General features: G+C 39.7%; 1 protein-coding gene across 1 annotated transcript; it reads right to left on the bottom strand.

The window, feature by feature from the left end:
- Positions 1–835: 835 nt before the first annotated feature.
- LOC121665103 (transmembrane protein 68-like) lies at positions 836–20,713 on the bottom strand. Its single transcript, XM_042028997.1, has 7 exons — positions 20,648–20,713; positions 14,418–14,748; positions 13,274–13,438; positions 10,587–10,780; positions 4,554–4,614; positions 4,019–4,158; positions 836–2,261 (listed from the first exon to the last, which is right to left on the bottom strand). Exons 2-7 carry the CDS (start codon positions 14,743–14,745, stop codon positions 2,157–2,159), a joined length of 993 nt encoding a protein of 330 aa, XP_041884931.1. The 5' UTR covers positions 14,746–14,748; positions 20,648–20,713; the 3' UTR covers positions 836–2,156.
- Positions 20,714–24,137: the final 3,424 nt, after the last annotated feature.

The following is a 24,137-nucleotide window of genomic DNA, read 5'->3' as shown; positions in this document are numbered from 1 at the left end:
AGTGCCACATCTACACACCTTCTAAATACCTCCTGGGATGGTGACTTCACCACTGCCCTGGGCAGCCTGTTCCAATGCTTGGCAACCCTCTCAGTGAAGAATTTTTTACTGATATCCAATCTAAACCTCTCCTGGCACAATTTCCATTTTCTCTTGTTCTGACCCTTATTTCCTGGGAGCAGAGACTGACTCCCACCTGGTCCCTCCAGAGGCTCCTTTTCTCCAGGCTAAACAACCTCCCCTCCCTCAGAAGCTCCTCATAAGACTTGTGCTCCAGACCCTTTACCAGCTTCATTGCCCTTCTTTGGACACATTCCATGATGGTATTAATGTACTTGAAAAATAGGATAGTCAGACAATGATTCTGGCTAGTCCTTCTTCAGTTTCTGCAATACAAAGAACGCCTTCAGATTCTGGTTACTATAATTCCTCTTGCTTCTTCACCTGTGTCCATTTTAGTATTCAATAATCTTTTTCTTTAGTTCCTTTTCTCCCTTGACTTAAGCTCAGGCTTTGAATTTCAGCTTGTATTGCTGGAGAGCGGCATGTAAGACTTCGTGGTTTGAATTCCTGTTTATGTCCAGGCATATCAGTGAGCATCTTGATCTGCTTTAGTTTATCATCTCCTATGCATGCTGAGTCTCTGCTGGGAGAAAAATCCTTCTGCCTGTATAGAGCAGTTATAGTTAATGTGTTCAAGTAAAGATTCCTGTATCTTAAGACAGATTTGAGGGGTTTTTTCAGGATAGGATTCCTGTCTTTTTGGTCCAGGGAAATAACTTACCTGTCTATCCTTCTCTCTTCACCAGATGTGCAAGAAATACTTGTGAAGAAGCAGGGTTGAGGAAGAATTTATTTTAACCGAAAACATAGATTTAGTTTTCTACTTAAAAATGGGCAAACATTATATATATTTCCTTAGATGTTATGTCCTTTTAGGATGTTGAGAGGAAAGATTATTTACGTATTAAAAGTACATGAAGGAAAAAATGTGGCACAAAAATTACCTTTCTCGGTCTTTGAAGTTAAGACTTGGTTGCATTTAATGGCATATTGGATAGATTACACAAAGTTCTCCCACTCCCACCAGTAACAACATCCCACAGCCTTTGTACAAAACACGTTCTGCTTTGTACTAAGTTTTGCTTTTCCACAAGTTGCATTAGGAAGACAACACTGCCCTTCCAAACAGGCATTTTGGTTCAATCTGTACCAGCAGTGTTGCAGTACTACAGTGTTTAAGTACTACATTTTTAGGCAAACCACCAGTGATGATAAGCCTCAAGGATGCATTGCCCATGAAAGCTTCCCCCAACCCTATTCCCTGCTCACCAGGAGATTTGAGTAAATACAGCACATCCGTGCACACACCATATCCAGGGATTTTCAGGCTGAGGGCAGTCTCATCCATTAAACAACTATGGTGTGGTGCAATAGTGCGTGCATGAACCAGCTCAGACTTGAAACTACCTTCTACATGTGTTTGCAATATTTGCTACACTGAACTAAAGCTTTTTTTTCCTCTCTTTGAGAGACCTTTTTTTGTGGGGGAAGAGCGTTGAATGCAGTAGTGCTGCTTTCCAGGGTATGAACCACTAAGCTGATGTGTTTGAAGGAGTCTAGTATCTGGTTTAAAGGGATTATGGCTCTTTGTATAGTCTCTAGAAGAATGGGCTAAGCAGTAGCTGATTCCCTAAAGCAAGACAGTTTTTGTTCTGACACTTTCTTGCGTGAGTCCGTCAGGGAAGGTGCACCCGGTGGGGTGGTCTCTGGTGGGACAACACCAACTCTGAGGCTCTGCTCTGAGACTGGACTGTGCTCAAAAGACAAACCCACAGTTCTAGACAACACCACTAAGGCTCTTGGATGTAAGTACATACTTGTTTTAGGAACCAGGAAAATCTTGGCTGCATGATTTCCTTTGGGGTAATTTAGCTGTTGCATTGCTATTATACATAAGTCATCTTCATCGATCTTTCTGAGTTCAGAATATTCTCAAAGACAGGAGGGAACTTTCAAGAGGTTAATTGTTTTCTTCCACCAAATCTGTAGAAATTTGAAAATTAAACTGGTTAACACCAGCTATTAGTGACCAGTGCTGTAGGAAATTGTTTTTTACTGTATGCTGTAAAACCAATGAAACAAACATAAGCATTCTAATCACTTTTACGACGTTTATCAAATCGTTCCAGTAAAGCCTTCCATATGTTGCCTGGGATTGTTTGGTGCTTGCTTATGAGAGCTTGGACAGCAGTCTTTGTCTGAAAAGAGAAGAGAAATTTGCCTTTTATGCATGGACCTATTTATGCATGGAAGATCAATATAATCACTGCCTTCTCAGAAGTTCAAGAAAAAAAATTCACACGTAACTGTACTGTAAGAAAATAATTGTCTTTTATATTAACTAGTTGTCCTAATGACACATTTCTTGGAAAAGAAAGGAACAAGAACAATGACTGAAGTTTGGGAAGGATCAAATTATTGAGATTTATCAAATGTGGTCATTACCAAGTCAGAGTACTCTTCAACACATGCAAACATTAAGTTTCTACAATCTCCCATCCCTGAAAGTTTTCATCAAAAATGATGGATAAAGCCTGATTCACCTCATCTGACCTTATAGCTGACCTTGCTTGGACTAGGAATTTGGAGTAGGAACCTCTGTCTGTCCTTCCCAACATTAATTCTCCCGTAATTTTATCATACACAGCATGCACACAATAAGGAAATTCATAATACTCTTTATATGATACTCAAATGCAAGTTTAGGAAGAGAATGACTACAATATTCTATATTTCTAAAAGACATAAGAAACTATCTCCTTTTGGTTTCCCTCGTGTAATTAAACTTGAAATAAGGGTAGCTACATACTCCACAGGTCTACCCCAGACTTATGGTAGAATATCATTGTGAATATAAGAAAAGTAGCCAAACCTTTCCTGACTGATTCATGTCCTAATTCCTTTGCCAGCAGGATCAGACAGCAGCCAGGCCACTTCTCACCTCAAACCTCATTTAAGTTGCCCTTTTTATTTTTAAATTATATAATGGGAAATTTCAATTTCACTTTTGCAGGTACACAAAATACTGTTTCCCCAAAATACAAGGATATGAATAACCGTAAGGGCAGTCATATTGCTTCCAGCCTCCTAAAGCTGCTAAGACCAAACTCCACAGCTTGCTGGGGCTGTTCCCTTGTAACCAAACCTGTCTTTCTGGTTTCACTTTTGTGAAGCTCAGAACAATCTGCAATGGATCTTTAAAAAAAGAAAATTAAAGAAAAGCTAGCCTTGTTGCATCTTTGTGAGGGCAGCAAGGTGTTTTTCCATAAGTAATTTCTAACAGTTGATTTGTTTGTGTATTTCTAGGTCATAGCAGATTCTTTAATTCTTCTTGCATAAAATCCTCCTTTCATCTTCCATGAAAAATTTTAAAAGCTGTTTTTTTGGTTTAGCTTAGTATTTTGAAAAAATGCCTAAAATCTAGATCTGTAAACACTTTTATGCTCCTGGGCATTACTAATTTCACCAAGGTGTAGGTACTCAAAATATTTTTATATTTTGGATGCAACTTTGTTTTTTAACATTTTCATTTTGACAATGAGACTGAAGCTCTTGAAGAACTTTGCCTCTAGAGCCCTATGCTATTTGGTGAAGATTCTCAAAGTTATTTGTTATTAATGAAATTTATTTTCATAGTTACTGAAAACTGCATTTAAAATATACTTTACGTCATTTCAGTTACCATAATTATTATCAAAGTTATCAAAGGCATGGGAGAAGCAAAGTTAACATAACAAGAAGACAGAGCTCACACATGAGGGCATCCCAATCAACTATGTCAATATGTACTTGTAGGTATTGGTACATTAAATACCAAGACCTCAACTTCCCATAGCTTTAACAAGCAAGTAAAAGTGTATTTGTCTTTAACCAAGCATGAAAAAAACTGGTTTCCAGTGCATATATAGTAGAGGGAAAAGTATGTAGTTCAGTACTGCAAGGAGAGAGAACTCACCTTTTCAACTAATTCGTCTGCAGTTATATTCGGATCGTAAGGGATTGGCTTCCCAATGTATGTGCGGAACTTAACTGGAAGTCCTCCATATGGAGGAGTAAAAGGCAATCGAGTGCTTTCATATAACTGTCTAAAAAATCCTGAAATGGTTTATGGGAGGAAAAAGTGAGGTTATAGTCACAGAAAACACAATCCAAACGTGAGATCTGATTAATGTAGAAGACTTCTTAAAATTGCATGGTTAATTTGACAGTAAGAAAGTTGTTACAGGATTGAGGCAACTGTCCACCAAAACAAAGCCCAATAGACTTAATAGATCATAAAATAAGACTGCATTAAAGAACAAAATCACACACATAAACCAGTTATGTACAAGCTATTTCCATATTTGAGCTACCTCTGACCCACAGCAAGTATTAGAAAATCCAAAGTAAGCAAAAGTCTGAAAAGCAATATCTAAGATAAAAGCAAGAGAAATCTGAGAGAAAAGAGAGAAAACATTCCAAATATATAAAATATGTTTTTAAGTTCTTACTTCTTTCTTTAAACATCCTATAGCCTTCACGGACATTTTGAGTATACATTGGAATGATGGGCTAAGGAAGCACAAAAAAAAAAAAGGTGGAAATGTTATATCAGGTTTGAACTTCTGTCTTAGTGCCTGCTAATGCAGCTAAGAAAGTCACTCAGACACAGAGGGTAATTATCAGTCAGTTAAGCAGTAAACAAGGACTCTTGCTATAAAAAACTCCAGACTAGAAATAGAATTCTATTTTTCAGCTCCCACAAACATCTGTTTTAAAGTCATTATCTGTAAATAAAATGACTGACATTGTATTACGGTTTATATAACTCCTGTGTTATGTATTTACTGCAGTATCACTGACTGGAACATAAAACAAATTTCCATAGTTTCTCTATCTAAAGCTTTCATCATGAGTGGTGAATAGGAAAGTGTTCAGTCTGTGAAGTCTTGCAGAAAGCAAGCAGACATTCATGCTTGGCTCATCTCATCTGCTTCTCAAATAGGGTCCAACTGAAGCAGTAATGTTTGGATAAAACTTCAGTGGAAAAGACTTCTGCAGATCCCTACAGAAAAAAAGGCAAATGTGAGACAAAAAAGGCAATTGTGTGTCCTCACTGACCGGGACTACACACCTTCTGGAGGGCGGATCCTTACGCACTTACAGAACAAATTCATTTCATCATTGTAACTGAAAAGAAACACACTTGAGATACCTGCACTTGAAACAGTATATCTTACAGCCTGAGGTAAGGCTTCATAGTTTGTAGACTGACAGTAGTTGTATCCATATATGTAAAGACTTTTTTTCTCCACTATTGTCCCTTTTCCTTTTTTCTGAAACTCTAATTTGAAGACATTGTTGGAACAATTTGGTAATTGGTAATTAAGAGGTAATGAAAGAAGACATTTATACTGTTAAGAATCACTACCACAGAACAGAAACTGCAGGATGAGAAAAAAAAAACCCAAGCAAACAAGCAAGCAAAAGATCTAACTAGAGCCTAACAAATAACTCATAGTGATAGAAACCATTAAAAAGAAAAAATACCTGAGAGAGCGCAAAAGTATCAAACATTAATAAAGTTGTAATAGTAAACCCTTCAGAACAAGAAATTAAGGGAAATTGTTAGAAATAAAGCCTTAAAAAGTAATCAGTAACATCTTTTAAAAAACATTTAAGTACTGGACACTAAAAATACCACACTCTGCTTCAGCTATTAATTGAATACTATACATCTAAGACGTAAAATGTTTGAAACCTATCTGTCACACAAACAAAACACTTTAAATTTTAGGAATAGTGCAAGAGAAACATATGTCAGGCTATAAAGAAATCTGGCAACTACAGAAGTTACTCTCATACAATGATCAGCCATTGAGGTGCCGAGTAGGCAGCAACGTTCTGTCTCTAAGCTGGAAAAAGCAGGCACACACAAAATCTTACATTTGTAAAGCAGCACAACCAGATCTGCAGTAACCCACAGATTTATATTTGCTGTGCTGGAACTGAGCTGGACCACACCCAGACAGCTTGAAAATCACAGAATTACAGGATAGTTGGGGTTGGAAGAGACCTCTGGAAATCACTTATCTCTTGCCCATACAAGAGAATTTTATAAATCATGGTTCCTGTTTATTTTTTACCTAACTCGAAGGAATTTTTTGGCACAGATAAAATTCAGGGATCTTCAGAAATGATGATACCTCCCTGTTAGCCTGTGAAAAGCAAGCCACAGACAGAGGGTATTTCTGAAGGTCATGGATGAATTTGACTGAGACAAATATATGTCCCAGAGGTACACTGAGTCATGACATTAAATAGTAACACTCTCTGACTCCTGTTAAGCAGAGTAGTTACACAAAACGAAGTGGAAACCAAATGTGAAAACTTTGCAGGCAAGTACTGAGGCTGAAACTACATTCCTTGTTTGCTTTTCTTCAACTTTTTCAGTGGAAGAAATATTGAACTTCCATAATATTATATGATGGATGGGAATGTCTATTCATATATAAAATAGGTTTTGTCTTGAAATCCCATTCAAGCAATCTATGACAGGTTATTAACCACCATGTAGTTGTTCTGATAAAGTGTGTGTGCTACTTTTTTACATACACTGTATGTAAAAAAAATTTTAAAAGACCCTTATAATTCTATCTTGTCTTCATTCATGATATCTGAGTAAGTATTAGCAAATTTATATTAATTGCTACGTAATAGAACAAGTTCTGATTGCTGGATGAGTCTATCCCCAGTATATTTGGTTTTCATGGCTGGTTTTTTGTAGCAGGGGAGCCACAGGAGTGGCTTCTGTGACAAGCTGCCAGAAGCTTCTCCCATGTCTGGCAGAGCCAATGCCAGCCAGCTCCAGGACAGATGAGCTGCAGGCCAAAGCCAAGCCTAACAGGAATGAAAATAACACCTCTGTGATGACATATTTAAGAAGGAAAAAAAATTCTTGCGCATATGTAATTGCAGACAGAGAAGAGCAGAGTGAGAGTATGTGAGAGGAACAGCCCTGCAGACACCAAGGTCAGCACTGAAGGCGGGGAAGGAGGTGCTCCAGAGCAGAGACTCACCTGCAGCCCATGGTGAGGCAGCTGGGCCCCTGCAGCTCATGGAGGACCATGGGGATGCAGAGACCCACCTGCAGCCTGTGGAGGAGACCCACACCAGAGCATGGATGCCTGAAAGAGGGCTGTGAAGCTGTACAAAACCAGTGCTGGAGCAGGCTCCTGGCAGGGGCCTGCAGATCCCTGGAGAGAGAAGTCCATGCTGGAGCAAGTTTCCTTGGTAGGACTTGTGACCCTGTGGGGAACCTACACTGGAGCAGGCTGTGCCTGAAGGACTGCACCCTGTGGAAGAGTGACCCACATGTTCATGAAGAACTGTTGCCCATGGCATAGACTCAAGTTGAAGTTTGTCTCCTGTAGGATGGACCCCATGCTAGAACAGGAGAAGGACTCTTCTCTGTGAGCAGTGGCAGAAACAACATGTGATGAACTGGCCATAACCCCCATTCCCCATCTCTCTGCACCACTGCAGGGAAGGAGGTAGAGCCAAGGAAGAAGGAAGAGGTGGAGCAAAAGGTGTTTTTAAGACTTTCACTTTACTTCTCATTGTTTTGCTCTGTTTGTTACTAATAAATGCAATTAATATCCCTAAGTTGAGTCTGGTTTGCCCTTAGTGGTATTTGGTGAGTGATTTCTCCCAGTCTTTACCTCAGCTCATGAATCTTTTGTTTTATTTTCTCTCCCCTGTCCACTTGTGGAGGGCAGTGATAGAGAGGCTTTGATGGGTGCCTGGCATCCACTACACCCCAGTCTTTGGTCAACCTGCAAGACTAGTCCAGCCAGTATTGAAAAGGATGCAGCAAGAACAATCAAATTTGAAATGTGTCAAAAGATGGGATCCAGTGACTACTATGGGCCTAACTTTATTTAAGAAGTGATATATAAGGTTAATATTGCCCTCTCTACTGTTAAATGCACAGCAGTTCTCTTTATTTTTTTAAGTGTTTAGTTATCTAAAGTTTGTCTGATTCCAGATTTCCAGAGAAATATCAAAGATGCCCAAAGTTCAGTGAAGCTTGCAAACTAATTACAGCAATGCCCACCATACAGGGATCCAGTCAGAGTTCCTGATCATAACAACCCACAAAGCTGAATGAGGGTAATAATAAGAGATGTAAGAACCAGTAGCACTCTAAAGGTAAGCCCAGGCTAGTAGCTGTCAAAGGGTAAAATACTTTCTCTGCCCTCCTGGTAACAGTCCTACATAGTGCCTGTTTTACCAAACATTATGCAAAGGACCACAAGGCCCTTTCACACTGCAGGAACCTTATCCTCAGAGAAAACCCAATTCATTAAATAAAATTTTTAAAACCCCCACAAAACAAAAACACAAATTGTGTCAAGAGGAGGTAACAATTTTAGGTACTACTATTCAGCTATTTCCATGTGCTTCTATATTATAGAAGACTGGTAGAATTAGGAGGATTACTGGCAAAGATTCTTGTGATGTGTTTTGATCAGGGTGGCAATCTGTGTAAGGGCACTGAGAGTTTTTAATTCAATTTTTATTTAAAAACCTACAACCTGTGACATTGCATTACTGTAAGGTTACAGGTGAAGGGAAAACATCTGGCAAAAGAGTACTCAGATGTTTGAAATAGCTTGAAAGACAGATATGAAAGCAAAATCATTAGAAATCACTCAGGTTTTTGAAGTGACACCTCCTTCTAACTGTTTGAGTATATTATTCATTTATTACATAAGAAGACTATTGGGGAATTCAAAGTGCCCATATGAATTTGACTGAGTTTATCCCATTCACATTCTGATACTTTCCTAGTAGTGGTGGTGTACAGGCCCACACAATATATGAAGTATTGTGACTGACATTTACCAGCCTACACTTTTGAGAAAAAGGACAGGAAAGGGAACAGAAGCACATAAGACTCGACTTAAGACATAAGACTTTTAAAAGGCAACATAACAAGACAAGATGTAGAAACAGGACACTGGGCCTAAAATTACTTTATACATTGGGTAAATGCCCCTAAGTTTATTTTAGTGTTTATCTCCCCACAATCATTTAGAGACAGAGTTATGAAGAAATATTAACCTGAAGCATGCATTTTGCACCTTCAGGTCCTTTGTAGCAGGATCTTTAGCACAAGAGACCAAAACAGAGTTGGAGAAGCAACAAATTGGATGAGGTGCAAAAGAGACATAACTGCACAAAAATCTGAAAGGGATGATAAGAAATTAAAGTTTCACGGGAAGAACTCAACTCCCTGTACAGATTCACTTGTATAGACAGACAACTTTATATGGAAGGCCAAAGAGCACTGCAATTGATGACATATTCATAAGAACGTGAAGAAAAAGTGATGGTTGTGCAATTCAAGAGAAAGCAGCAGAAAGTGCACAGATAAAACCTGGATTTGCACCAGAATTGTGAGACACAAAAAGCACTAGTATGCTAGGTGTAAATTAAAGCAGAAAACTTGTATCTAGAGGTAATGATGATGAAAAATGGCAGTTAGGAAAAAGACAGGGTTGCTGCTCTTTCAGCTGCATGCCATCCCAAATAAAACAATTTCCCAGACACCATGTCAGAAAAGCAGTCTCCCACGTGGATTTAGATGGAAGAAGTCAGAGCTAGTGGTAGAAGGTTGTATTTGTACATCATCATCCATATGGAAACTAACTGAAATATTGGCCATGTGTACATTGGTGGGGTACAAATCAAGAGAAACACATCTCTAGAGGATGCTGAGGATCTGACATCTCCACTGAACACACTTCAGTGCTCTGTTTTTATGTAGAACAAATTCTTGTTTGGAACCATTGGACCATTTGACGCTAGAGAGTATTAGGTCCCAATTTTGGTTTAGTTTCAGCCAGAAGGAATGCAGCTCAGGTATTCTAACATGCTCCTCGATGGGAATGAAAGCATGGTGAGGGAGATGCAGAAACTGCTTCAAAAGTGCACACATGATTCAAACTCAGACACTGATGCAGACACAGGTTAGTTGATGCAATCTTTTACAAACATGAGGAAAAGTAATGGTAAGAACAAAGTCCTAGACCCTCCCAGAATAACTAAGGAGAAAGATAAGGATAATATATTAAAGAGCCATAAGAAAATGATGGGGTACATGGAAGTAAGATAAAGATGCAAGCCTACTAAGATAAGAAAAAAGAATGAAACCATAGGACAATATGGAGAAGGACCACAGTGAAGATTCCTGAAATGCAGTCAAGATGAGACACTGGATGCCTGCATAATGGGACTGTAGACATGGAACTGCAGAGATGGATGCTTTGAAACAGTCAAGAAAAAGTTGGACAGTTCCAAAAACCCTTGCTTTTTGTGAATTAATGTGCTTGACAAAAGTGATGGAAAAAGGACATGAAATCTTTACTTCCCAACCATTTCCTCTGGAAGATTTTCCAACAAACGCTCCTAAGCTGCATTTTATAACGAAGCACATATGCAGAAAGCATAAACTGGGATTGGTAACTTACGGCACTCACCACTTTTGCTTCTAGAGCGACCTGAGCAAAGCCTTTTCGATTTCCCCACATGAGCTGGTAACTTTCGTCGCTGAACAGCGCTTCTCGAACTCCACCTGGTGAGATGGACACCAAGTATCCATTCCTCAGTGCAAGGAGACACTCCTCCCTCGTACCTGGTATAACACCCGTCACTTCCAACAATAATTTAAGTCCTGAAATAAATAAGTAAAAAATGCATATTAATATAACAACATATATCCCAAATACTGCTTGCGTGTAGGAGCCAGATTGCAGCTAAATTAAAATCTAGTAGCTATATATTTAGGCTAAGACAAATTTTTTACAAAGGAAGTAAGACACCTACAGAGTAAATGTTGGCAAAATGACAAATACGTGACAATATTTTTGCACAAATATTATGAAGATGAACCATCTTGTCAGGAACATCTCAAATAAAAAAAGGCTTCCACATGCTATCTTCCATGATTATCAACCAAATTATGTAAGCAAAACTTGTGGGTCATAGCTAGAAATCTGAAAATAAGCATCTATTCCTCTCTCCTTCTTTTTACATATTTTAATACAGAAAAAAAAATTCAGTAAAATAAAGATTACTACAAAAATAAATACCTGACAAGCAGCTATTTTTGGTGTTCTTTTAAAATGTGATGTTTAATATTTTAAACGTTGAGGGTTTTAGTTGTTTAATTGAGTATTTTGTGGTTAATTGCAAACTATGTGGATCAAATTGCACTGCACTAAGACTCTCAAGGTGCATGAATGACAGAAGCTAGCAGAGCAATTTCAGCACCACACAAACAGTTCAGTGAATCTCCTTCCTCTGTTTCCATAACTGGGATTTCTCTACAAGACAGATTGAGAACCATAGAAGTACTCTGTGCTTTCTAATATTATCTTTATATTTTAAATATATCAGTTTGGAACTCTGATAGAAAGCAAACAAGTATTTCCACAATCTTCAAATTCCCAGTTCAAACAGCAAAGTTTGAAAAGAAATTTTTTTATATTAATAAATGGAAGAAACAACTCTGGACTGACAGAGATCTGCAACAGAAACTTTGGAAGACAGTGGATAACACAGTGCTGTTATTATATTTAATTGTTATACAATTAAATCCTGTAATTTAATTGTATTTAATCTTATTGAAGGTATCATGCTTGATAGATCTTTCTGTCAAAGACAGATGTTGACTTTGTTTAACCCCTTTGTGAACTCAGACATATTTCTGTTTGATCCTAAAGTCAGGAATGCCATATCCTTATTAAGCAAGGAGGTTCTTCATCTGCTTGGCTTTAAAACTTTTGAGAATTATAATGTTTCACATGAAAATATTATCACCACTCAGTCCCCTTTTCCAGGTCTCACAGAACATTTTATCCCTCAGCCATGCAAGGCTTCTGTCTGATGTCCTAGCTCTTCACAGGAAGCCGTGCCACACCTCTGAATCATCTCTGTCCTTTTATTGTAACTTTATTACTTTGCAGCTATTCCAGCATGAAGAGTGTTATTAATTCACAGAAGAATTCTCCTGTAACTGTAATTAATTCTGTAAATAAACTGAACTGAGCTTCAGCATATGCTCATGAGCATTCTTTAAAGAACCAATCTGTGAAGTGTAACATTTCTTTGCAAAAAGTAAGTAAGCATGGTAGAGCAAGAGATGGTTAGGGAGAAATTTCACTCAGCCTATTACTTTTAACCACATTTTCTACTAATGCAATGGGGAGGTCTAACCTCAATTATTTGTCGTCTTTCTTACCAGATGTCTTTTTATAGCCTTTTTAAAGGCTGACACAACATTTGCCACCTTCTGTTGCTCTAGCATGAACATAATGCAAGCAATATGTTATGTACACACCAGTAGTCCAGCAACTGCACAGCTGAGAGTGTTGCTTAGTACTAACTAGTGTGTACTCTGCATTTGTAATAAAAAGCTGTGCTAGGGACACTTCAGTTTGAAAGAGTACCCTTTTACTTATCCCTTAAAAAAGGAGTTTCCTTTCCAACATTTTGCTAAACTTTCTTTTTTTTTGAGGGTACTCTTAAAAGCCAGTCATCTTTTGACGACTTCATACTTCTGATGTGCTCAGTATTTACTAAGTATGCTTGTAGAAAGTTCTTGTATTCTTTCTAGAGGTGCAGGAATATAGTTTTTGCATCAAATTTGCTTGAGTTTATGCTACCTGTTTTCAGGAAAACTTCCTTTTCTGAAGAGTGTCCTTCTAAATAGTTTCCTTTATTCTCTATTGTTAAAACAGCTTTCAGTATTAGTGGTATAAAAGTGCCTTTAATCTCCCTGCTACTTCTTCTGGACACTCTGTGCCTTGTTTTTCTAAAATTGAATTATCTTTGCTTCTCTGTATCTTCTCCTGACCAGTCAGCTGACCTGACTAGGTCAACAGTAGAATCCTACCCAGCACCTTCTACTGAGGGATGACGTTTCATCCCAAAAGGATTATATGTCTATTTGTTGGCTTTGGAGGGTTTACCAATGTTTTCAACAAAAATACAGGATATTCTACCCTGTTTATCCTGTTACAACTACCAGCTTTTAGTTTAAAAGTCTAAAAGCAGTCTTTTAGTTGAAAAGCTCTCTTTCAAGTATAGAAAATGTAAAGTTCACCAAAACCAGAACATACTAGGCGAATCCAGGAAGCTTACATACAAGAGAATATGTTCTTACCTGGTAAACGAAACACAAAATGATCAGCTACTGACAGACAAATTCTTTTCTTCCAGAGAAACAGCCTAGACAAAAAGTAAAGGTAGTCTATAGGAATAGCTCCATGGTAATACACAAGAATGCCTGGTCCTTCTGGGAGGTTTTCCACACCATGAAGCTCATAACCTGTTTGGGATGGAAAGCAATACACTGACAATGATATCTGTAAATCACCTAGCAGTTTAAAAAAAAAGCTATTTACTGTCCTTTGTTAAATGACTTTCAGAGAGTTGTGAAAGCCTCTGCAGTAGCTTTTAAAATAATTAAGTTCTGGATGGAATTTTTGGTCAATAACAGAGAGAAAGTCCTTCAAACACCACAGCTTATCAATGGACTGATTTGTTGGTCAGTTTAATCGTGAGATCAGACCTGAACCTGACATTTTCCTCAGTGAGGGAACTAAATGATATATTTCCCATTAGGAACTTCTTGTAAATAGTACAATAATAGTATTTAAAAAAAAAAAATTAGTAACTGGTGTGAAAATGCTTCATTTTCAGAATTAAAGGCAAACAGTCTGGATGCTTTCCTGAAATCTGGAAGTATCAATCTTTATTCTGTGTCCAGGAGAAGGAAGAGTTTGTGATTTTCCATAATAAAGTGCTCCTCTTTTAGAGAAGGGGAGATGTTTAAATTGAAAGCATTATCTGTAAGAATCCCAAAGATAGGTTCTCTCCACAAGAGTTAAGTGTATTCACAGTGGGAGGGAATTTCCTCACAGACTTGCACTTCTATGAATCCTTGTCAAGATTCTTCCTACATTTGATTTAGGTTTCAGGTGGAGCTGGACTAGAAGTCTAATGTATACAAAGGCTTGGGAAAGCCACAGCTTCTGCCAGCTAAGAGTTCTGTTCCACCTTTTCTGCCTTCATTTCCATCCCTGCTACAGCTCCTGCCATGAGCCATTTGGATGGGATTGGAGTAGGCAGAGTCCTAGGAAGACATAGAGAAAGTTTTATACTGCAGGATGTTCAAAGATGCCATGCAAAGTATAATAAATGTAATTTATTTGCATCCATTTGGAAGAAAAAAATTAAAATTAAAACTTCTGTGTATTTACCACTTACTGTAATTCAAAGCTTCAGACAAGTCATGTCATACTTACCATGCCATATTCTTGCATATATATCCCAAAAGCTTGCTATAGTTTTTCTTACACTATCCCAAACATCACTCAAGGGATCTGCTTTTATCTCATTGTTCCTCTGATATATTAAAAGCAAAATATTAGTAAGGTAAATGAAAAAGACGATTGTTAAAGGAACTATAAAAAAAACTAATATTGCACTAATTGCAAGTGAGGCAATGATCAGATGAAAAAGGTATTTCTTCAGGAACTCCACAACAGTCCATTCTTCCAATGCATAGACAAGGCAGCCGAGGCTGGTCATTGGTATCTGTCCTGAAGCACAGGATTCTTTTCTACCTATCATGTCCTGCATGAAGAAGAAAGAAAAAAAAATACAAAAAAATAAACCAAAACAACCAGCTGTAGTTTCTCAATTTAGGGGAAAAGGTTTCTGTAAATACACCTGATGCTTATTTTGGTATAGCACAGGTTCAAACATTTTGTGTCTCTCTGTCATGCTAAGATAGCTGCTGGCTATGAGATTAGCCATGTATTTATGGAATAGGGGCTGAAACAAGAAAGGCTGGAGTTCAACAAAGCCTCAGGATCCCTGCAACATGGCTGATCAGATGATTTCTCTCAAGAGAGTAACTGGAAAGTATTTTTAGCAGCATTAGCCAAGAAGACTGCTGCCAGAGATGTGGGCTCTCCCTATCTTCTGTAGACAGTCCAGCCTGAGCTTCTTCTTCCTCTCAGTTTGGCAGTAAGGGGATCAGATAGTGGAATGAGCAGCTGAAGGGCCAGCAAGCAAAACCAAGGCAGTCATGGCTCCTTCACAAGGCCTGGAGGTGTCCAGCACATTTGGTACTGCTGTTAGCACTGGGAAAAGCAGCTTTTCACCCCTCATCCATACAACACACTTTTTTTTCAGATCTTCCAGCCCTACCAAAGCCCAAGAGAGCTCCATGGCCCTACCAATGTTTTACGCATGCAACCCCCTGGTTAGTTAGTCCGTTCCTACAGCTGACCCTGCCTGCCTGACAGCAGGTAGTGGTTACACTGGAATGCAAGAGCACTCCAGAATTACTGGCTGCTTTTAAGATTCTTGAGTATTTGCCAGAGATTTAAACATTGCAATCCAGTTCAGTAATCCATAACTGAATACAGATTTTCATTGCCTCAATCAGGTTGCTACTTGTTTAACGAGTAGATTTTTCCACTCCAGCACCAGAACAAGTACCTACAAGAAACAAATTGTAAGTGCCAAAGTCAGTGCCAGGATCATAAAATACAGCAAGCTCAGCCTTCTCTGACTTTACATCTTCATCTGTGTACTTATATGAGCAAACCTGCTGTACACTTCTGTTCTCCTTCTTTGAAGCCTTGGGTAGACTGTAGGGGTGGACTGGTGTAAAGCACAGCTCCCTTCAGAATTACGGATGACAAAGAGTAGAGCAAACAGCAAAAGTGAAAAGCAGCCATGAATAAGCACTAGTGGCTAACATGCAGCAAGGCAAGCAAGCCCCGTGGCAAGCCCTGCAGAATGTGTAGCTGCAGTAGCTATAAATCTAGTCTCACACACACACACACACACCCCCCCCAATGAAACCTGTCCATATCACAAACCCTTTGAACTCCACGCTGGACAGCAAAAAGGACCACTTGGTTTAACCCCAGTAGGCAGCTGATCACCACACAGCTGATCACTCACTCCCCACTGCAGTGAGATGGGTGAGAGAATCAGAAGATTAAAAGTGCAAAAGCTCTTGGTTTGAGATAAAGGCAGTTTCACAGGTAGAGCACAAGCTGAAAGGACAGTAAACTAAAAGGAAGCAAGCACTGTGTTAAAAGATGCTCAACATGGTACAAACAAATGAAATCAGTATGACAAAAAGTCACAAGAATTAATATAGAATTGTTTATATCCTGATGACTGGTGCCTGACTAAGATATAGGAAGATCTGGACATTTTCACTGAAAAGAGATTTTATCAATAACATGAAAGAAAAAAAAGGAATAGTCTGCATGATTCAGATATTAAAATAGCTGTTGAAACACTGTTAAAGAAGGATAAAGCTGATGGTGCAGTGCTACTTTATAGTAAGTTATCGTTTATAAAGTTCTAATAAGAGCAAGGACTACAAATCCTCAATGTGTGCAAAGCATGCTGTGCTGACAGAGTCCAGGAGAAGGCCATGTTAAGGGGGCTTGCCTCAGGCTGCTGAATCAGAAATACTGAGCAGTACTTGGAATAACTCGTTCAACCTGCAGCATAGGGTGAAAGAAGTGAGTGGATTTTGCATTCTGATGGGGGGTGCAGGCCTGGAACACAGACTACTACAGCCAGTACCAAAAGTGTCTTAAAATCACAGATAAAATGTCCACATCCACAGCAAGTGCATCAATAAGAACCCCTATATGATATAGGGATTAATTGGGATATACAGATCACTGATGAACAAGAGATCCTATAATCTACCAACAAGATTTAAGATTATTCCACAGTCCCCAAGCACAAATAACTGCAGACTCAACAGCCAGATAAACTTCTGGCAAGGTAACTGAGAAGCTGGTTAATGATGAAGGTAACTGATCACACTCATTATAATTCTGTGGGAAACAGACCTTGCAAACAAATTCACTTCCATTCTTTGAAGAAATTCGAGGTTTAATAGCTTGTGCAGGTTTCATGCACATATAGTTTAACAGGGGCTTCTTAAAGAGTCACTTTAAGCCACACATGAGCTGCTGCTTGAAAGTTGTCCTTCCACCAGTCCTTTGCTCTATGTTCTTACCCCCAGACTGATCTCCAACAGCATCAGCTGGCTCCCTGCTAAAGGGATGCCAGTGAAAATGCTGGCACAAGCAAAATCCCTCTTGGGAACAGCCCAAACTAAGGTTGGTGTATGGGAATTACGCAAGTATATTACCAATGCCACTTCACATTTTTATTTAAAAATACATCTCTTTTAAATGGAGCATATATGCAATCAAAGATGTTATCGACTAGCATGACAAAAAAAAAATCCATCAGTGGTGAAATCGCTACCAAATGAGAACTGAATCTATGTCCTAGATTATTCAGCATTTTCAGAATTTTCTTCTAATATTATCAAGGATGTTTACATTGATCAGTTTTAACAATGTAACATTCCACTGATTCCTCTTCCTCCATCCCAGTTTTTATGTAGCAGAAAATTACTTGCTGGCTGGAAAACCACTACCCTTAACTTAGTTAGCTCACAGACTACAGTATAAATTAACATCTTAACTTATTAATTTCTGATTTTAAGTTCAATATAGACACTGGAAAAAAGCTTTAGAAAGAAAATAAAATGAATCAATGTGAAAAATTATATATTTTTTAAGACATACAAAACAGATTTTAACAGTACAGATTTGACCAAAGACATCTGAAAGTAGTTGGGTAGACACAGCGAGTTCGCCTTCAGTCAGCCAGCTGGGTGGGTGGGATACAAGTTAATTCAACATCATTCCAGCTGAATCCAAGAGTAGAAAAAGAATAAATGATTGACAGATTGAGAAAAAACTAGAAGCAGCATGGTTTTTTCTGGAAATTGGATATTCAACTGTGGTTCAGTTTCTGCTGTCACTGTTCAATTGTACACTACCTCCAATATTTCATAAGAAAAGAATGAACTCCAATCACTGAAACCTGGACCCCGGTTTTTGGACCATATGATGTGAGTCCAACACGGTAAATGCATCCCTCTACTGTCAAAGAGTATCCTGCTAACATCAAAGGGCTACAACAGGACAGGACTTCTATTTTTCCATGTTCTACTGGCTATCTCTCACCAGTCCCCTGCTGAAAACACAAATACAATTCTGAAGCATTCTTTCTATCAAACACCATATAGGAAATTATTACACAACTATTTGAGTGCTTATTTAAAGCCTGTTACTAACAACCTCCTTGATTATGCACTAGGAGACAATGCAGGAGTGTTACCACAACACATTTACTTATAACTGCTTTAGTTTCCCCCAAATGTCAAAATTTAAGAAAGAAATTTCTCTTCTGCTTTTAAGAAATCTGAGCCAGGAGCAGCTCCAAAGTACTTCAATGCTGAATATCCTATAAAAGGTTAACAAGTGGGTTTAGTGTTGTATTATTTAACAAAAAAACCCAAACAAACATTTTTTAAATCGTCGGCATTTTTCTCATCTTATCTAGTGATGGACTTGAAGCTACTGTTCTGAGTGACTTCATTGTTCTTATAGAGAACAACATGTGTGTTGACATGTGAGGTATTTGTTTGGGCTCCACCTATAAAGCATATCAAATTCCAGAATAATCACTGTATCTACAATGTAGAATTACAGGTGATGCCAGAGAGAGACAGAACCACTGTCTGCCTACTTTGAGAGGAGCTCCCCTTTCAACAAAAGTCTCCTGTACTACAAGTCGTTCAGATCCTAAGCTCTTGCTGAAGCATCATTTACTGATAGGGATAATCTTACCAACATTATAATCCCAGGGAAGAACAAAGCTGTCACAAGAGACCTATTGCATTAAAATTAAAGCCTTGTAGCTGGCTTTCAACCATGACTGAATAGTTATGATCCTGGTCCTGCTGCTCACTAGTTTGCTCTTGGCAATAAGTTTAGCAGAGCATAGTGAGAAGATGCTTTACACAGAAGCAAGTGTAAAGTAACTGCAGACTCTTGGTGAGAGGATTTTTTGACACCTGCTTTCTTGTGGCAGGCTCCTACTCTTCAGTCAAACTCAATTGCTCTGTTTCATGAGGGGAGCCATCTAGCAGTTACAAATCTGACTGTTGCTTTTCAGTGTAAAGGAAATTCCAGTTTTGTATTTCCTGCACATTTTGTGGCAGTTCCATGGAAAATAACTCTCTTGCTGGCCTCACCCTGCCACCACCCACTTTACTTATCTCCATAAATCCACCCATCTTATACCCTCCTGTGTTTGTAGAGCTTCCCCCACTTTCAGCACATCCACCCTGAAAACGAAGGGTCTATCCTCTCCAGAAAGAAACTATCAGCAGCTACAGTGCTCAGTCCCCCAGGTTTTGCAGCCATTCTACCTGTTTCACACACTGAGGATACTAAACCCAGAACATTGTTTCCCATTTACAGCTTCAGAAAATATGAATAACTGAATTCCCACTTGGGTTTGATTGAGCATGTGGAAATTAGACACTATCCCTGGCCGAGCATCCTTGCTCAGCTTAGTTGCTAGAAATGTGGCAGGTAAGAGCTAGAAGAATAATAAAATCATAAAATCATAGAATGGTTTGGGTTGGAAGTGCCCTTAAAGAGCATCTGGTTTTAACCCCCCTGCCATGGACAGTGACATCTTCTACTAGACCAGGTTGCTCAAAACCCAATCCAACCCAACCTTCAACACTGCCAGTGATGGGGCATCCACAACTTCTCTGAGCAACCTGGTCCAGTGTCTCATTATTCTCACAGCAAATTTCTTCCTGATATTTAATCTAAACTGCCTTCTTTTAGTTTAAAGCCATTCCCTCATGTCTTGCTGATTACATGCCTGGGTCAAAAGTCCCTCTCCAGCCCTCTTGTAGGTAGGTCCTCTTCACACACTAAAAGGGTGAAATGAGGTCTCCCTGGGGCTTTCTCTTCTTCAGGCTGAACAATTCTCTCAGCCTGTCTTCACAGGAGAGTCCTCTGATCATCTTTGTCATCCTTCTCTATACATGTTCCAACAGGTCCATGTCTTTACTGTGCTGAGAACACCAGAGCTGGATGCAGCACTCCAGGTGACGTCTCACACCTGAAGCAGATTTGAAGGACAGAATCACCTCCCTCACCCTGCTGGCCACACTTCTTGGGATCCAGCCCAGGATATGGTTGGCTTTCCTGAGCTGTGAGCACACATGGTCGGGTGTATGAAGAGGGTGTACAAGGAGCAGTATCTGGGTTCAGAGCTGGTACCTGTCCTGCTCAGGCACAAGTAAAATACAGCAAGCACCCAACACCTACATTTATCCCTTTTCTTCACCTGGAAATGTCATGTAACATTTCCAAACGTCAACACTGCGAAGACTCGGGGGTTTCCTCAATGTCAGGTGCTAAGGGCCCCTACGAGCAGATCGCTGCTGAAGCACTGGGAGTGCTGGAACGCGGCCGGACCTTCCCCCGGCGCTGGATCCCCTCGGGGCGGCACAGCCTCCCTCCTCCGCCGCCCTCCGTCCTGTCCTGTCCTGTCCTGTCCTGTCCCGTCCCGTCCCGTCCCGTCCCGAGCCCCCCGCCCCGCTCACCTGCCCACGGCGGCACCGCCCCGGACCCCGCGGACGAGCCCCGTCCCGGGATAAGCGCACGGCCGCCCCCGCCCGCGGGACGAGGAGGCGGAGCTGCGCCTGGCAGACACAGCGGGCTCCGCGCCCACATCTCCTATCAGTTCTTCAGCGATAAAAATCCCGGGACGGGCGCCGGGAACCCTGCCTGGGCACGCTGGGATGGAGGCGCCGCTTCCCATCGCAGGGGAACAAGCGACGCGCGGAGCCTTCGGCGCCCTCCCCATCTTGGAAGAAGGAAGCCTCCCTGGGACGTGCTTCCAGTCAATTCATGTCTACGTTGATTAAGGAAACTTTCCGACAGGGTCATTGACTGCTAAGTTAAGAAAACGTACTGGTTTTGCAAAGGAAATAACCTCTTTAAAAAGTTTGAGAGACTTGGGTGTCACATAGACTTGGGATATAATTAAAGCCGAACACAGATAGAACGTGCTAATATGGCTAAATTCAGCAGAGGAAACCTGAAATGTAATAAATATCCTTATGTTGTACTGTTGTTCACCCTATTCCTTATATGGTGGAGGTCTTATTTAGAGTGATAAGACCAACAGGTACCAGTTTTGAAGTTCAGAAAATGGTTAACCCAACCCGTTTAAGACAGGTGATTGAATTTCATTGGTTTGATTTGATGCAGAACAAGACATTGGCTCCCATGAAGTAAAATGCATGACTGCAGTACATTTCTTCCCACACATGTTCTGTGCTGTAGCTGTGGTCCAGGGGAAGTAGACGCAAACCTGCAAAAAAAGCATCCACCTGTGATGCTTTTTCTGTTGGCTTCTGGCTTCTATGGCACAGGACACATTTGTTCAATTACAGCTTTTCTTGTGAGGGAAGAAAAACTTGATATTCCTTGCCTAGCATGAAGCAGCAAATCATTGGAAAAGTGGTTTTGCTAGTAGAGAGCTTGATAGAATGCAGAGAAAAAGTATTTAAGAGACAAAAGTACATTTAGATGACCGGGGCAGAGAGAAGAAGTGTTGTACCTAACACTTACCAGCCAATACCAAATGCAGCTGAAATTAGGTTGTTTCGTTTGCATGTGGTTTTTTTCCTTGTGTTTGCATGATGGTGTACTACCATCCAAAGGGTCTGGACAGAAATGCAAGAACTAAAATTATTACTGAAGAACAGAACCAGAATGAAACAGCAACATGATAATATGGATATTGAAAAATACACTGGAATAAAAGGTACTGAATAGCATTGGGTGGAAAAAATAAAGAATTGCATTGCTATCTTTGCTTTTCCTTCTCATTATTTTTTTCTTGAGAGTCATCTTGAAGAAAAAGTGGTATGTGGCTTTTTCAGAGTATTTTTAGGAATCTGATATGAGTTTCTATCAGCAGATTTGCATATGAAGGGAGATTTCTAATAATAGACAAAACTACTCTGAGGAATCCATGTCATTACATGAAATCAAAATTGAAGCATTTGGATCTCAGGGAGTGGGAAAATATAATAAAGAGATGCAAAATTTCAACAGCCTGGAATTTTTAGGGGAAATAATGGTCAAAAAGTTTAGAAAGTTTCCAAAATTCCTACAGATACCTAGTGTACAATGTGTATTATCATGACCGTAAAGATTCTATGAGAAATGGAGCAAAAGGAACTGATTGGTATAATAAACTGTGCCATGTGAATCAGAAGCATATGTTAAACTTCAGCTAAAAATAAAAGTAGCAACCAGGGTGAGAGAGATATAAAAATTTAATAGGGCTGAAAAAGTACTTTGGTCTAATTTTGAATTAAGGTAATGAGATGGAGAATTGGCAGATTGATAATAAAGATGAAGGAGGAGAAATAATAAAACAGGAATGAAAAATCAAGGTTCAGACATGGTAAGAATAGAAATTCAGTTAGTTTTGTCAGTCTATGCAAGAACAGTGTCTAGCAGATATAATTCCAGGCCCAGTAGTAAGGAATCTGTAGTAGCTTTGTGGAGTTCAGAATACCAGGTGACCAAAGAATAGCAAATTTAACACATATATTTGATAAATTAAGAATAATTAGAAGTCTCCTCTATTCTGCACTACCCAGTGTGTTCCAGATCAATATGTGTTAAGAAAATAGGAGTTCAAGATGTGGAGAAATGGTAAACTCATTTCCTTTTCTAATTGTTAAAGCTGCTAAGCAGTCCTGCCAATGGCATGAAGCTATGGAAAGGGTAAATATAACCTTAGGGTTTATCTCACAAAGTTCCGGGTAGGATTAGTGAAGTGTTAAAGCTAACATTGAAAGCATGGTTGAGATCTTCTCTGAAATATTTTATTTAATTCTATTTCCTCCTTGTTTACGTAGATCAATTTAGATTGAAACAAGGACAGAAAAGAGTCCAAAGAATGAGGCAGAAGCATGTGGCTTATTTTAACCTATCACAATGAAATTTCAAATGGGATATATCTGTTGCTGTTAAATAATTTTGGGAGTAAGAGGATAAAAAAGTAACTCAGTTAAAGGTCTGTCAAAGCACAGAATAAAAGAGAGTTAATGGCCATATAACTTTGGCACACTTTATATTCCAGTAAGTTTTCCAGCAAGAAAAACTGAAGTTATGAATCTGTTTACAAGAGAAGTAATAGAGTTTCTACTGCTGTTTGAAAGTTGAAAATGAATAGGTTACAGAATTTGGCAATCACAGTCTGGTGTTGCTTGCATGACGCTGCAGGTGAGTTGTGCGTGGAGCTGGCACCCCTTCCTCAAGGATGATTCCAATAGAACGTGGAATGATTGATCCTGTTATTAGCTGGTCACTACTGGTGTTCCCCAGGGCTCAGTACTGGGGCCTGTCCTTTTTAATATCTTTATGGATGACCTGGATGAGGGGACTGAGTGCACCTTCAGTTCACAGGTGACACTAAGTTGAATAGGAGTGTTGATCTGCTGGATAGTAGGAAAGCTCTGCAGAGGGATCTGGACTGGCTGGATCGATGGGCCAAGGCAAATGGTATGAGGTTTGACAGGGCCAAGTGCCAGGTCCTGGCCTTGGGTCACAACAACCCCGTTGCAGCACTACAGGTTGGGGCAGAGTGGCTGGAAAGCAACCCAGCAGAAAAGGACCTGGGGATGCTGGTCAAATCTGGCTGAACATGTGCCAGCTTGTGCCCAGGTGGCCAAAGGGGTCAGCGGCATCCTGGCCTGTATCAGCAATAGTGTGGCCAGCAGGACCAGTGATTGTTCCCCTGTACTCAGCCCTGGTGAGGTCACACTTCCACTCCTGTGATCCCTCTTCTCTCAAGCAACAAGAAGCATGAAACAGTGTCAAGTTGCTCCAGGGGAGGTTTAGATTGGATATTAGGAAAAAATTCTTCACTGAAAGGTTTGTCAGGCATTGGAACAGGCTGCTCAGGGCAGTGGTGGAGTCACCATCCCTGGAGCAATCCTGGAGGTATTTAAAAGACAAATAAATATGGTGCATATGCACATGGTTCAGTGGTGGACTTGGCAGTATTAG

The sequence above is a fragment of the Corvus kubaryi genome, unplaced genomic scaffold (assembly GCF_017639235.1).
Source record: "Corvus kubaryi isolate FWS band 111438036 unplaced genomic scaffold, C.kubaryi_AGA036_p1.0 37312, whole genome shotgun sequence".
Classification (NCBI taxonomy): Eukaryota; Metazoa; Chordata; class Aves; order Passeriformes; family Corvidae; genus Corvus; species Corvus kubaryi.
This window is presented reverse-complemented; position numbering and strand designations above follow the sequence as displayed.

Excerpts from the sequence above, each read along its gene's own strand:
- LOC121665103 (XM_042028997.1), bottom strand. The coding sequence starts at position 14,745 with ATGATAGGTAGAAAAGAATCCTGTGCTTCAGGACAGATACCAATGACC. Across the intron at positions 13,439-14,417 it reads ATATGCAAGAATATGGCATG|GTTATGAGCTTCATGGTGTG; the intron begins GTAAGTATGACA and ends CATCCCAAACAG. Across the intron at positions 4,615-10,586 it reads TCGCTCTAGAAGCAAAAGTG|CCCATCATTCCAATGTATAC; the intron begins GTGAGTGCCGTA and ends GTGCTTCCTTAG.